Source organism: Eubalaena glacialis, chromosome 16 (assembly GCF_028564815.1).
Source record: "Eubalaena glacialis isolate mEubGla1 chromosome 16, mEubGla1.1.hap2.+ XY, whole genome shotgun sequence".
Lineage (NCBI taxonomy): Eukaryota > Metazoa > Chordata > Mammalia > Artiodactyla > Balaenidae > Eubalaena > Eubalaena glacialis.
In genome coordinates this window covers 30,917,831-30,930,582 of record NC_083731.1, presented here as the reverse complement: position 1 = coordinate 30,930,582, position 12,752 = coordinate 30,917,831, and the positions used below count along the sequence as shown (strand labels likewise).

Genomic DNA, 12,752 nt, shown 5'->3' with positions numbered 1-12,752 from the left:
TCAAAGGTTATATATTTCCTCTGTTATTTATGATTTTACAGCCTGAATCTACTTTCAGTGTTATTTGGTTTTATCAACTTAAGTAGGCTTTCTTTAAGGGAACATGTTTATCTAATTGAAAAAGTTTGAGGAGAAGAGCCATCTGATTGACCCTGTTGTTCAGTGATTCCCATCTGTGTTGATACGAGAATCTTAATTCATCAGATCTCATAAAAATAAATCTTATCATTGCTATGCCAGATCACTGTGTCATTGTTTAAAAATCTCAGATTTAAGTGTATATTTCTGTTTAAATTGTACCTAAATTGAGGGAAGTTATTTTTATTTTAGATGCTGATATGTTGGTAACTGTATTTTATCTTTCCCAGAATAGGCAACTGTAACCACTTGGGATAGTTCTTTATCAGTCATCAAGAATCTAGATTTCTCCCAATAATTTATATTCCTGGTTCCATCCAGTTCAAAAGGAAATTCCCACAGTGTCATCTTCTGAAGTGTGGACCCTTTGTAGAATACTCACATGGCATATATCTTGCAGGAAAAATAAGGAAGTAGAAATCCTAATCATTGTTGAATAGTTTATGCTTGACTATAATTATAGATATATTCACCTGCAGAAAGTCTCAAGGATAATTTAATTCAAGAACACAAGATTCCACAGAGATGCCAGAGAGACTGTCATGGGGGGGAGGCCGTGCAAGAGGGGCCTCTGGGGCCCTTTCCCTGAACTGCCGCCACCTACTTTAATCCTTTCTGTGGTGTGGGAGGGAGATGGTCTGCATTGGAACATAGGGTTTTGAAAACAGAAAGCTTTAAAATTAATGTCACTGTGAGAGAAAATTCTCTGGCAGACTCAGTGACATGCCTGAGGCCACCTGGCTATTGACAGAAATAGTCCTGTAATTGCTCACATGGTTCTCTCTCCTTTGCCTGTGTGCACTCCCAGGACCCACGTAACAGGCTGCCAGGCTGTAGCCACAGTAAGGCTGACCTCCTCTATTAACTATTTAAAAGAGGTGGTTATCCGCCTTTTTATTATGTTCAAGTAGAGATTTATCTCCAAGGTAAGAGCAGTCCTTTGGAGGACAGTTCTTCTGGTCTAATACAGTTGTGACACTCTGCCATCTAGAGCTTAAGCTCATTCTCTTTTATCCTGTGTTTGGTGGAAAAGGGTAATGTTCACTTGCTCTCTCCCACAAAGTATTCTTTATTGTAGTTTGAAACTATTTATTAAAACTCCATCCTGTCTCTTATTCTTCAAGATAAAAGAACCTCAATTAGTGTCTTGGAATTTCTAACCCATCATTTGTCTCTGTGCCCTTATATAGCAATAGATTCTGCACTCTAATTGGCTTTAGGTCAGAATTTGGCAGGGGGGGTAGAGTGGGGTAAAAGTGGTGAAGATGACTGTTTATTTTCATTGAGTCATCTCTAATTTAAGTGCGTGGTGGTTTTGGTTAAGGAGTAGAACTAACCAGTAATTTTTTCTATTCATAGCAGAGTTTTGATATACTCTGGAGATTGGTATCCATCAGGCTGATCATTAATGACTGTTCTCACTGTCTACATCTGGGTTCCCATATTTCAACTGCTTTACATGATGTCTGATGAAAACGTTTCTATATCATTAGCTACAATTTTTTTCTTAAAAAATTCCATACCCACTTTGAAGAGTCAGTATTTCTTGAGAGCAAGGACCATGCCTAATTCATCTTTATCTCCCAAGTGTTTTATGCAGAATAGATGCACAATAAATGTATGTTGAACAAATGAGTAAGTGTGTATTGTTATAACACTTATTGCTCATATCCATACAATACAGTAAGTTCTTGATCCTTTATTCAATGCCTTCCTTGTCTTCCTTCTAATTCTTATATAATATCACAGTGTTTCTTAGAATATAGTCACTTGGATTTCAAACTTGTTCTAAAGGTAGAAAAACTTATGAATTGCCCTGTTGGTCCTAGGTCTGGATTTAAATGCTAAATTAAAATAGAGGAGTTACAGGCCTTTTTCTGGAAAATAAAGCAGCTTTAGGAAGAATTTTTCTTTTTAAACAGTTAAGTCTAAGTTCTTGATAATTATGAATCAAAGAACTGGAAACACTAGTCTGGGAAACACATGCTAAAATTTATGTCTGCTGTTTACCCAAAACAAAAAATGTAAATTATGGAAGTTAATTAAATTTTTCACAGACCTAGTATACTGTAAAACTTAAAATATTTGTTTTGGAAAATGGCCTAAGAAAGTCCGTGAAACTGAGAATTTGTGGCTGTGGACTGTAGGGATGGAGGTGAAAATAGAGGTCTGCCTGTTGTCCAAGTTCTGGGGCCTGCGGGCTGTTGTTACTTCAAGGAGGTTGTGGCCTGGAGCTCGTGGTGTCTCAGTGGGGCCCTCTTGGCATCTTACTGGTGGTTCCTCGGGCATGACCCGGTTCTGCATTTTGCAGCATATGTAGCAGCTCTGCCTTTACCGCTCGATCTTCATGCAGCAATAGGACAAGCAAAAATGCCTTGCCAAACTTTCAGATACCCATTCGGGGGTGGTACCGGTCCTAGATGAGTGATTCTGGTAGCTGAATTTTGTGTCTATGAACCCCTCAAAATTATTTGGCTAAATATATTGAATGGTGGAGGTAGTTTAAGTATTGTGGCATTTTAAAAATAAATGATTTAAATCTTTTTTGCATTTTCAAAGATGCCATTTTATTGCAATGTATTTGAGATATAATGTGTAAATTTTAAAGGTACAGCATGTTAATTTGATACACTCATATATTGTCATGTGATTGCTGTTGTAGTGATAATTAACATCTCTCACATTACATAATTATCCTTTCTTTTTAGTGGTTGGAAGTTCTAGTGTCTTAGCAAGTTTCATTATAATAAGATATTGTTTATATTCACAGTACTGTGTATTAGATCTCTAGGGCTCATTTACTATTCACTGCGAGTTTGTACCCTTAAACAACATCTATCCTGTCCCCTCATCCCCATCCCCTGGTAACCACCACTTTACTCCCTGTTTTATGAGTTTGGCTTTTAGACTACACATATAAGTGATATCATACGTACTTGTCTTCCTCTGTCTGACTTACCTCACTTAGCATAATATGCTCAAGGTTCATCCATATTGTCACAGATGGCAGGATGTCCTTTTTCTCATGGCTGAATTCCATTGTGTGTGTGTGTGTGTATACACACACACACACACACACACACCACATCTTCTCACTCAGCTTCATTCCTGGGTAATAACAAATGGTCTGTAACTTAGACCCAACTGTATGGTGGGCAAAAGCCTAAGCTTTATCAATATAAATCAACTGATTTATAGTATGCACGTGAAGAAAAATATCTATGGATATGAAGATTTCCCTGATTCTAGCAGCAAAATAATAAACTCAGAGATATTTGTGTAAATGAAGGTTTTACCAAACCCAAGGGGAAAAGAATGAAGCTTCCGGTTTATCATGAAATAATTCAAGTGTACCTTGCGTGCAGCCTCCCTTCTTTCACGGATAGACTTTCCTCCATGTGGGTGCCAGGGACACTTGATCCCACCGTTTCATGTTTGTTTTCAGGATCAGTTCAGTGATATGAGAATCAGCATAAACCAGACGCCTGGGAACAGCCTTGACTTTGGATTTACAGTAAAATGGGATTTTTCCAGGATCTTCGTAGCATCAGTCGAAGCAGGTAAATCATAGATTGAGCTCTACTGAAGTTTCTTCTCCTTTGTTGTCCTGTGCTGTTCAAAAAGCCCCCACAGAAATTAGTGGATTTGATAGAGGAGGAGAAAACACATGTGAAAAATGCAGCAGTAAAGTGAGGAGGCGCATCCTCTTCCCAGAGACTGATAGTTGGAGTTACAAATTACATATTGTTTGATCTTGCCTCGTTAATTTTAGTTTTGAAGAGTCGTAATTTTGTGACTTTTACAGACTTCATTTATCAAAATTTTAGGCTTAATATTTGGAAATACTAACAAACAATGCTAAATTGAAGATCCAGAAAGAACTTTCCCTGATCATTTGTGTTTGTGATGGATACGTAGGTGCTATATAATCAATATTTTCTGAGCGTCCTAATGTATCTATTGCCCAAGGACTCCTGAGGATGCTTTGGGACTTTTACAGAAACACTGCCCCTCCTCCACCAAATCAAGCCCAGAAACTCTTAGCAAAATATTACAAGACCTAAAATTAAAATGAAAGCTATTGTATTTATGAGGAGTTCCTCATTTACATATTTTAGCTATATAAAAATGCATGTGAACTCTGGTTATTTCTTTGAAATTTCAAGGCTGCTTTAATTAGATAATGGTAAGTAGTAATTTTAAGCCATTTTAAGCGACCCTGTTTTTTTCTCCATTCTAGAGTGCATTTGGCTTTGGAAGCTCAGCTAAAGCGGAATATATATTTCACATTTTTAATTTAAAAATAATTTAAAATTTTCTTCTTAGGAGTTTAATAAAGAAATTTTATTGAACAGATGGGTTTATCATTTCTCTTTAAACGTTAAGGAAGATACATTCTATAGGATTAAAAAATGCCTTTGGTTGCTTTGTGATGTTGTAGCTACTCAAATATTTGATAACTTTAAGAAATTTTGTGACTCCTCTGCACCTGAAAAAATATGAGAAATGATTAGGTGAGATTAAGAAGTCATTTTTTCTCTTCATTTAAATAAGCAGTGACTAGTAGAACATGTTTTTATTTTTTATTGGTAGTTTAATTTATTTTGCTTTATTTAGGTAGCCCAGCAGAATTTTCTCAGCTACAGGTAGATGATGAAATTATTGCTATCAACAACACTAAGTTTTCGTATAAGGACACAAAAGAGTGGGAGGAAACCATGGCTAATGCTCAGGAAACTGGAAACCTAGTAATGGATATCAGGCGCTATGGAAAGTCTGGTGAGTTGGTTATGCCACTGTGTTTGGCTTTCTAAATTGGGAACTGGTCTTTGGCAAGTGGTTATAACAGCTTGCTTCAATAACATTGTCTTCTCTCTTCGTTTCACTTTTTTATTTTTTGGCTTAAAGATGTTTTGTGGTTATGTCGAGACAAGTCTTGAATGATGCTTCTTTGGATGTTCTGTCTGAAAGCTTTTCACTAGCAAATTTACTGAATTCTGCATTATTTATTGACTGATTTATATGCTGGACTGGCTTTGAATGCACATATCAGCTGAAGGCTCTTGTAATTATATCTGCATTTGGGAGTCATATGATGATGTTGAATATTAAGAATTACACCATGGTTTCACTTCCTCTACAGCATCATGACTGTAACTGGATAAGAGAGAGCACAGTAGGTCAATATCCCAGTTGTTCATTCTCAAAGAACTTTCGATGTACATTTCATTATTGTGTTGCTTAATTGTTGAGGTTAGATGGGGAAGGGCGTTAAGCCTTTCCAGACCTACCAACTTATGATATCAAAATATAATACCCAGTCCGGGTTTACAGAAAGATTCAGCAAATTTGCCAGTCTTTTCACTATTAACATGCTCTAACCCTCTGTTTTTGGAAGGTGATCTGTTGGTAAAAGGCCTAAACTCTTCATTTCTTTCACACACTATCTGACTTGTTTGTCTTCTGTGTGTGTATTTTGTATATGTACATTCAGTAACTTTGTTCTTTCAACTTCAACATTTACGTGTACTCATTTCTTGATCTTCGTGTGCCAATCAGACTGGGGCAAAGACCAGCCTTCCCTGCCATTTACACGGCATAAAACCCTCAATCTCACCAGTATGGCTACCAAAATTATAGGTTCACCTGAAACAAAGTGGATTGATGCAACTTCTGGAATTTACAGCTCAGACAAATCTTCAAATCTGTCAATAACAGCTGATTTCTCAGAAAGCCTTCAGAATTCTGTAAGTATTTTGAGAAGTGGGAGTATTTGGGTAGAGCAAAGCAACTATAGGAAGTGTGTTTGTGGGAGGAAAGAATCTACTTTCTTTGAACAATTTTGATGCTGTTTTAAAAACATAGATAATCGAATAAGGTAATTTATAGTAATGAGAATAAAATATATTTTTGAAAATCATAAGACATTACTCAATAATTTAGAGAGTTATATAATGAAAAAAATCAGAAGATCCCATAGTGATGTTTTGCAGGGTTTTTTTTTTAAACATACATACATTTATTTATTTATTTATTTGTTTGTGTATTTATTTGTTTATTTATTATTTATTTATGGCTGCGTCGGGTCTTAGTTGCAGCGGGTGGGCTCTTCGTTGCGGCGCGTGGGCTCTGTAGTTGTGGTGGGCGGGCTCAGTTGCCCCGTGGCATGTGGGATCTTAGTACCCCGACCAGGGATCGAACCCACATCCCCTGCACTAGAAGGTGGATTCTTAACCACTGGACCACCAGGGAAGTCCCTGCAGGTGTTTCTTACCAATCTTTCATCATTATACCCCTCTCTCATATCTTTGTGAATGTGAAGTAGTTAATTATGTAAAATTATACACTATAACTTTTCTATGCTTTCCTTAGTCTTTTTTTTTTTTTTTTTTTTTAATTAATTAATTAATTTATTTTTGGCTGTGTTGGGTCTTCGTTTCTGTGCGAGGGCTTTTCTCCAGTTGCGGAGAGCGGGGGCCACTCTTCATCGCGGTGCGCGGGCCTCTCACCATTGCAGCCTCTCTTGTTGCGGAGCACAGGCCCCAGACGCCAGGCCCCAGACGCGCAGGCTCAGCAGCTGTGGCTCACGGGCCCAGTCGCTCCGCGGCATGTGGGATCCTCCCAGACCAGGGCTCGAACCCGTGTTCCCTGCATTGGCAGGCAGATTCTCAACCACTGCGCCACCAGGGAAGCCCCTTTCCTTAGTCTTTACTGGTAAAATAAATATAGTAATTGTGTGCAGTTTTAAAACCTCATGAAGCAGTTTTAGTTCTTTTTTTTTTTTTTTTTTAATTTATTTTATTTATTTATTTATGGCTGTGTTGGGTCCTCGTTTCTGTGTGAGGGCTTTCTCTAGTTGTGGCAAGCGGGGGCCACTCTTCATCGCGGCGCGTGGGCCTCTCACCACCGCGGCCTCACTTGTTGCGGACCACAGGCTCCAGACGCGCAGGCTCAGTAACTGTGGGTCACGGGCCCAGCTGCTCTGCGGCATGTGGGATCTTCCCAGACCAGGGCTCGAACCCGTGTCCCCTGCATTGGCAGGCAGACTCTCAACCACTGCGCCACCAGGGAAGCCCCAGCTTTAGTTCTTGTGTGGGTGAATTTGATGGGTAGACTTACATATGTGGTTAAGAGATACACAGTTACATTAATTGATTTAAAATAATTATAATGTAGAAATTTTCTAATTATCAAAGTAATAGTTAAATTTAAATTTGCAAATAAATGTGTTTATATTGACTCCCTAGATATAATTGCTGTTATCCCAAGATGCTCCCTTTCATGTAATAAGGAGATGCTGCTACCTTGTATAAGAAAAGTTTAAATGTTAGAGAATCCTCTATGACTGTGTTGCTTACTCATAAATATAAACCGAATGGACCAATGATTATTTGGCCCATCATGTTTCTTGGAAAATTAATGACTGATTGAACTTAAAGCTATTCATGCTTACAGTTGGTCATTAATTCTTCCACAAATATTGAAGAACAATGAAAAAATTATGTTTCTCTTATACGTAAAAGGCTGTAAAGAATATATTAATACTGTGAAGAACTCATCTCATTAGAAGATATTTTCACTAATGAGAAATGCATTATTTAAGCCTGAAGTCCAATTGGAGAGAATGTTGTTAACTGGCATTTTTATCCTTTCTAGAATACTGAATCAAAGGAAATTAATGGAATTCGTGATGAAAGCAATACTTTTGAATCAAAAGGTAAACATTACCATTATAGCTTACATTTATAATATAGGAGAAGTCATTGCACTCAAGTTCTGATACTATAAAAATTAGTATCTGTGAGTGAAAGCAAAACTGATCCACTGCAAGTTGAAACTCAGAGGTTAGTACACAGATCCAGTTGCAGCCAGGTGGAAGGGCATTCCTTTCCAGCGTTGAATAGTCCAGGAACTGCAAACAAAGCTTTGGCAGTCTGTCCAGGAGCTTTGAGTGCCTGCGTGTCTAATCCAAATAAGAAAGACTGGTTTTCCCGAGGCCATCAGCCTTCTCGCTATGGTGTGCTGGCAAAGGGAATCTTAGCTAAATACGAGGTTTCCTTTTTCCCTTTTATGTTGTGAAAGGGACAAGCCTGGAAGCAGCTAGTAATAAGGAAATGCCAGTGGCAATAACAGTTGTTAGCAGAAGTACCCATCTGTAATGAAAAAGCAGACATAGCATCTAGGGAAATTTTGTATTATGGAGTCATCACTCCCTTCCTTCTGCTGTCTATCTACAAATAATTGAGCTACCACATGCTGTGTGCTATAGCTTAGGCATACAAAATAAATAAGAAAGATCTGGTCCACATAGGCAGGGAAAGAAACCCAGAGAAAACGAAGCTTCTCTTAGCATGAAACTAGACTGCCAGGCACAGGTCTAGGTTTTCTCAGTGGTTTGGTGGTTTTGAATCTGCATTTGTCAGTTCATAATACCTTATGTCAAAATCAAACCAAGTTTATAAATTTCCCTTCCTTTATTGATTATTTATGTATTTAATTTCTGATAATTATAAGTGACTATATTTTAACTGTTTGATATTGCATTCTTTGTCAAAGGAGTTTTTAAAAGTGAACATGACTGCTTTTTTCCTCATGATATTTTAATCTAAGATGTGCGGGTCCCGTTCTGTCAGTGGCTCAGCAGAGCACTTGTTAGTGACTGTGGGGTGATACACAGGCCCTGTCATTTGAGGGTTTTGTTTAGATAAGTAAATATCAACTAGTGTCAAATAATAATTACATTTACATTTTATGAATAAACTGAAGTATAATAATCATTTGCCATAATCTTGTGACAGATCTGTAGAAGTCAGAATATTTTTCTTTTTTATCTGATTGAACTCTATTTGCTTTATGTAAAGTTAGGGGCTATAAGATCTTGGAAACTAGGGCAAAATAGTCTAGTTAGAAGAATATTTTAATTTTAGCATTTGGGTTTTTTTTAGAATTGTTCTCTGGATATCTATTTTCTTGTCCTCCTCCCCATTATTTTTTAGTTCCTTTTTTACTTACTAGTACTATGAAAAATCTTAGTTATAAACAATTCTTCCTGTAGTAGAAAAGATTTTGAATTGATTAACCTAAGCAAAAACACTTTAATTTCCATTTCCCTAAAGGGGTGTGATCTAGCACGGAAGATGGTACTTCAGCTTCTATGAAACTGTGATGCTACCTGCTAAAATTTATTAATTAAAATATTAGTTCCTTTTACTAATTTGAATGTAGTATAGACTACTAAAACTATGTGTGTCTTTGTGCATTGAAATAATCCCTATCTTCTATGGCTATCAGTTTTATCATTTTAAAAATAATATTGCTACAGAATGGAAAGATGTATCAAGTATCATTTAGTTTTCCAGTGGTGAGAGATTAAAATGAATGACATGGTATTGATGTTTTGTGTTTTTTTGTTTGTATTTTTCAACTAGCCTCTGAACCTATTTCTTTGAAAAACTTAAAAAGGCGATCACAATTTTTTGAACAAGGTAAACTGCCAAGCTAACAATTCATGTACTTTCATGGAATTGTTCCCACTCTCCACTCTTTTCCTGATAGTCTGTGGTGCTGGGCACTGAGCCTCTTCTATTTGGCTGTCATTATGACCAAGCAACATAACGCATTTCCATTCTTTCCCCAGGATCATCAGGCTTTTCTTACAGTTCATGGGTCTACCTCTGTGGTAATGGGTCTTTGTGTGTCCTTTGTATACCTCTGAAGTTTTTGGGGTTTTTTTTAATTAAAAAAATTGAGATGCTGTTTAAACACACACTACTTGCCACTGGGTGACAGTAAGAAATGAGGAATTTCATTTATGCCTTACTGCTTCCTACAAATTGCATAATATTAGATTACACCAACCTACAATTGGCCAACTTTTAGAGTCAAATTTTGGGTTTTGGAAAATGCTCTGAATAAAGAACAGAGTTGTTGATTGCTATTGGGATGATGGCTTTGGAGTGTTAATAGGACCGCTCTGTAAATTTGGTCACATCTGTAAACAAGTACATTTTGAGATTCTCTGTGTTGGTGTAGTCGGGCAGTGCTGCGTTACAATGTGCTGTGCGTGTGGCATTTCCTCCCCTTTCACGTTTGTCTAATGCTCTGTCTCATGAATGCAGTTTGAACTCTGCTTTGCGGTCAAGAGCTTAAAAGTAATATCCAACATTTGAGATGCAATGGCACAGTCAGTAGGGAGTGTGCTGTTGGTGTCTAAAATGTTATTATTTCTTACTTTTAAGATTATCAAAAATATTTACAAACTTGCCTTATAACATGGTACTTACTGGATTTGTGTATTTTGTGTTAATCTATTCGTAGTCTCTTTTGGTGAATTAAGATCTCTTTTTGACCATAAATAGAAGTAGCTTACCAGCTCTGCATGTACAAGGGTCCATTTGTTTCAGTGTCCTTTGTGTTTTTGATATTTTGTGTTCAACTCTTGTTTTTCTATGGTAATTTAATTGAAACTGTGTGATACTCCTAGCTCAAATTGGCTAAAATAAAGCAATTCCTTTTCTTTCTCCATTTTCACGCACTTTTCTTCAACAGACTATTTTAGGGAAGAATATTTTCTTAAATCTCAAAGCAGTTTTCTTAAAAATATGATTGTGTAAGTGAATAATTTATTTGACAGCTGAGGTTTCAGGAAAATTTAAAAATACAGTATGGTAGTGTATTTTATGAAACTTGCTTACATGTTTATAATCATTGTACTACATACAGGCACACACAATTATGTAGGCCCCCTAAGAATAAAAAGGATAACATTCTGCGCATAAGTTTACACATGAAGTCTGAATATTTTGTGTTTCAAATAATAGGAGTGGAAAGGGAAATGTTTCTTGAATATGTTTGTTGGTGGCTTATTTCAGAAAAGTAGCTCCTTAGCAATAAGACCTGAAAAATGTGACTTACACCTGTCACAATGTAATTGAATAGCAGCAAGTAAAAAAATTGGGTTTGCTAGATGTTGTAATATTTGAAATTCAATTTTTCTTCTATTAGGCCAAGTTATGAGAATACTGTCCACTCTATTAATAAAAGAACCCTGAACCCTTAGAAATAAGTACACCAGTATCTCAGCTCTAGCACCTAGAGATAAGATGAAACTTTGGCATCCACTATTTCTCTTCTTTTTACTGACTTTGAATTTGGAAGATGAGTAACAAACAGGTGGCGCTAAAGAGAGAAATGTACTGTTGTTTGAAAAAACTGATGTCGCTTAGTATACTCGCATAGAGACAGTTAGTGATACAACTTTCTGAAAGGAATTATTTCATCGAAATGAAGATTTATAGTTTTCTTTTTCTTTCCTTGCCCACGTGCTGTAATACAGGAAGTTCCGATTCTGTGGTGCCTGATGTAAGTAGTATTCATTTGGTTTTGGAATAAACAAGGAGGCCTGGGTGGGACTGAATTAGCACACAGTAGCATCACTTACCGTTATTTTAAGCTGCATGAGAGTTTATCCAGGAGTATCTTTCCAAGATAAAGAGACCTATTTTTTTTTAATTTTATTGAAGTATAGTTGATTTACAATGTCGTGTTAGTTTCTGGTGTACAACAAAGTGATTCAGTTATATATATATATATATTCTTTTTCATATTTTTTCCATTATGGTTTATAACAGGATATTGAATATATCAATAGTTCCCTGTGCTATACAATGGGACCTTGTTGTTTATCCATTCTATATAAAATAGTTTGCATCTGCTAATCCCCAACTCCCAATACAACCCTCCCCTGCCCCTTGCCCCCTTCCCCCCCCTTGGCAACCACGAGTCTGTTCTCCATGTTTGTGAGTCTCTGTTTCTGTTTCGTAGATAAGTTCATTTGTGTAAGAGACCTATTTTGATATATAAAGCCCACCCTCCTTTAGTACAGTGTAGGCCAGGGGTGATGTGAATAATTTATGTATGCAAAAGTACTTCAGTAGGTGACTTAATGAAGTAACGTATTCTTCTCTGTTGGCACCTGTTCTCTTGTGACTCGGCAGCTTCCGGTCCCGACCATCAGTGCCCCGAGTCGCTGGGCGTGGGACCAGGAAGGGGAGCGGAAGCGGCAGGAGAGGTGGCAGAAGGAGCAGGACCGCCTGCTGCAGGTAAAGCCGAGTAGTGCGGGTCAGCAGGAGCAAAGTTTGCTTGAACAGCTGTTCCTGCTCAGTGTCAACCTACATTAAGAAGCAACTTTAAAAAAATTAAAAGCCAATAACCTCCTAATTAACAAATCTTTTGATATGTAGCACATTTTTTAAAAATAAATTTATTTATTTATTTATTTATTTTTGGCTGCGTCGGGTCTTCGTTGCTGCACGCGGGCTTTCTCTAGTTGCGGCGAGCGGGGGCTACTCTTCGTCGCAGTGCGCGGGCTTCTTATTGCAGTGGCTTCTCTTGTTGTAGAACACGGGCTCTAGGTGCGTGGGCTTCAGTAGTTGTGGCACGTGGGTTCAGTAGTTGTGGCTCGCGGGCTCTAGAGCGCAGGCTCAGTAGCTGTGGCATACGGGCTTAGTTGCTCCACGGTATGTGGGATCTGCCCGGACCAGGGCTCGAACCCATGTCCCCTGCATTGGCAGGCGGATTCTTAACCACTGCGCCACCAGGGAAGCCTCTGTAGC

General features: G+C 37.7%; 1 protein-coding gene across 6 annotated transcripts in view; it reads left to right on the top strand.

The window, feature by feature from the left end:
* LMO7 (LIM domain 7) overlaps positions 1–12,752 on the top strand; it is a 192,062-nt gene that overhangs the window by 163,790 nt on the left and 15,520 nt on the right. For 3 of the 6 annotated variants that reach the window (XM_061171219.1, XM_061171215.1, XM_061171216.1), the window contains 7 exons: positions 3,584–3,698; positions 4,756–4,917; positions 5,698–5,885; positions 7,795–7,855; positions 9,567–9,623; positions 11,474–11,499; positions 12,135–12,239. In XM_061171219.1, coding sequence (XP_061027202.1) covers positions 3,584–3,698; positions 4,756–4,917; positions 5,698–5,885; positions 7,795–7,855; positions 9,567–9,623; positions 11,474–11,499; positions 12,135–12,239 — 714 coding nt within the window. The remainder of the gene's footprint in view (positions 1–3,583; positions 3,699–4,755; positions 4,918–5,697; positions 5,886–7,794; positions 7,856–9,566; positions 9,624–11,473; positions 11,500–12,134; positions 12,240–12,752) is intronic. The other 3 variants (XM_061171220.1, XM_061171217.1, XM_061171218.1) reach the window with 2 other exon arrangements.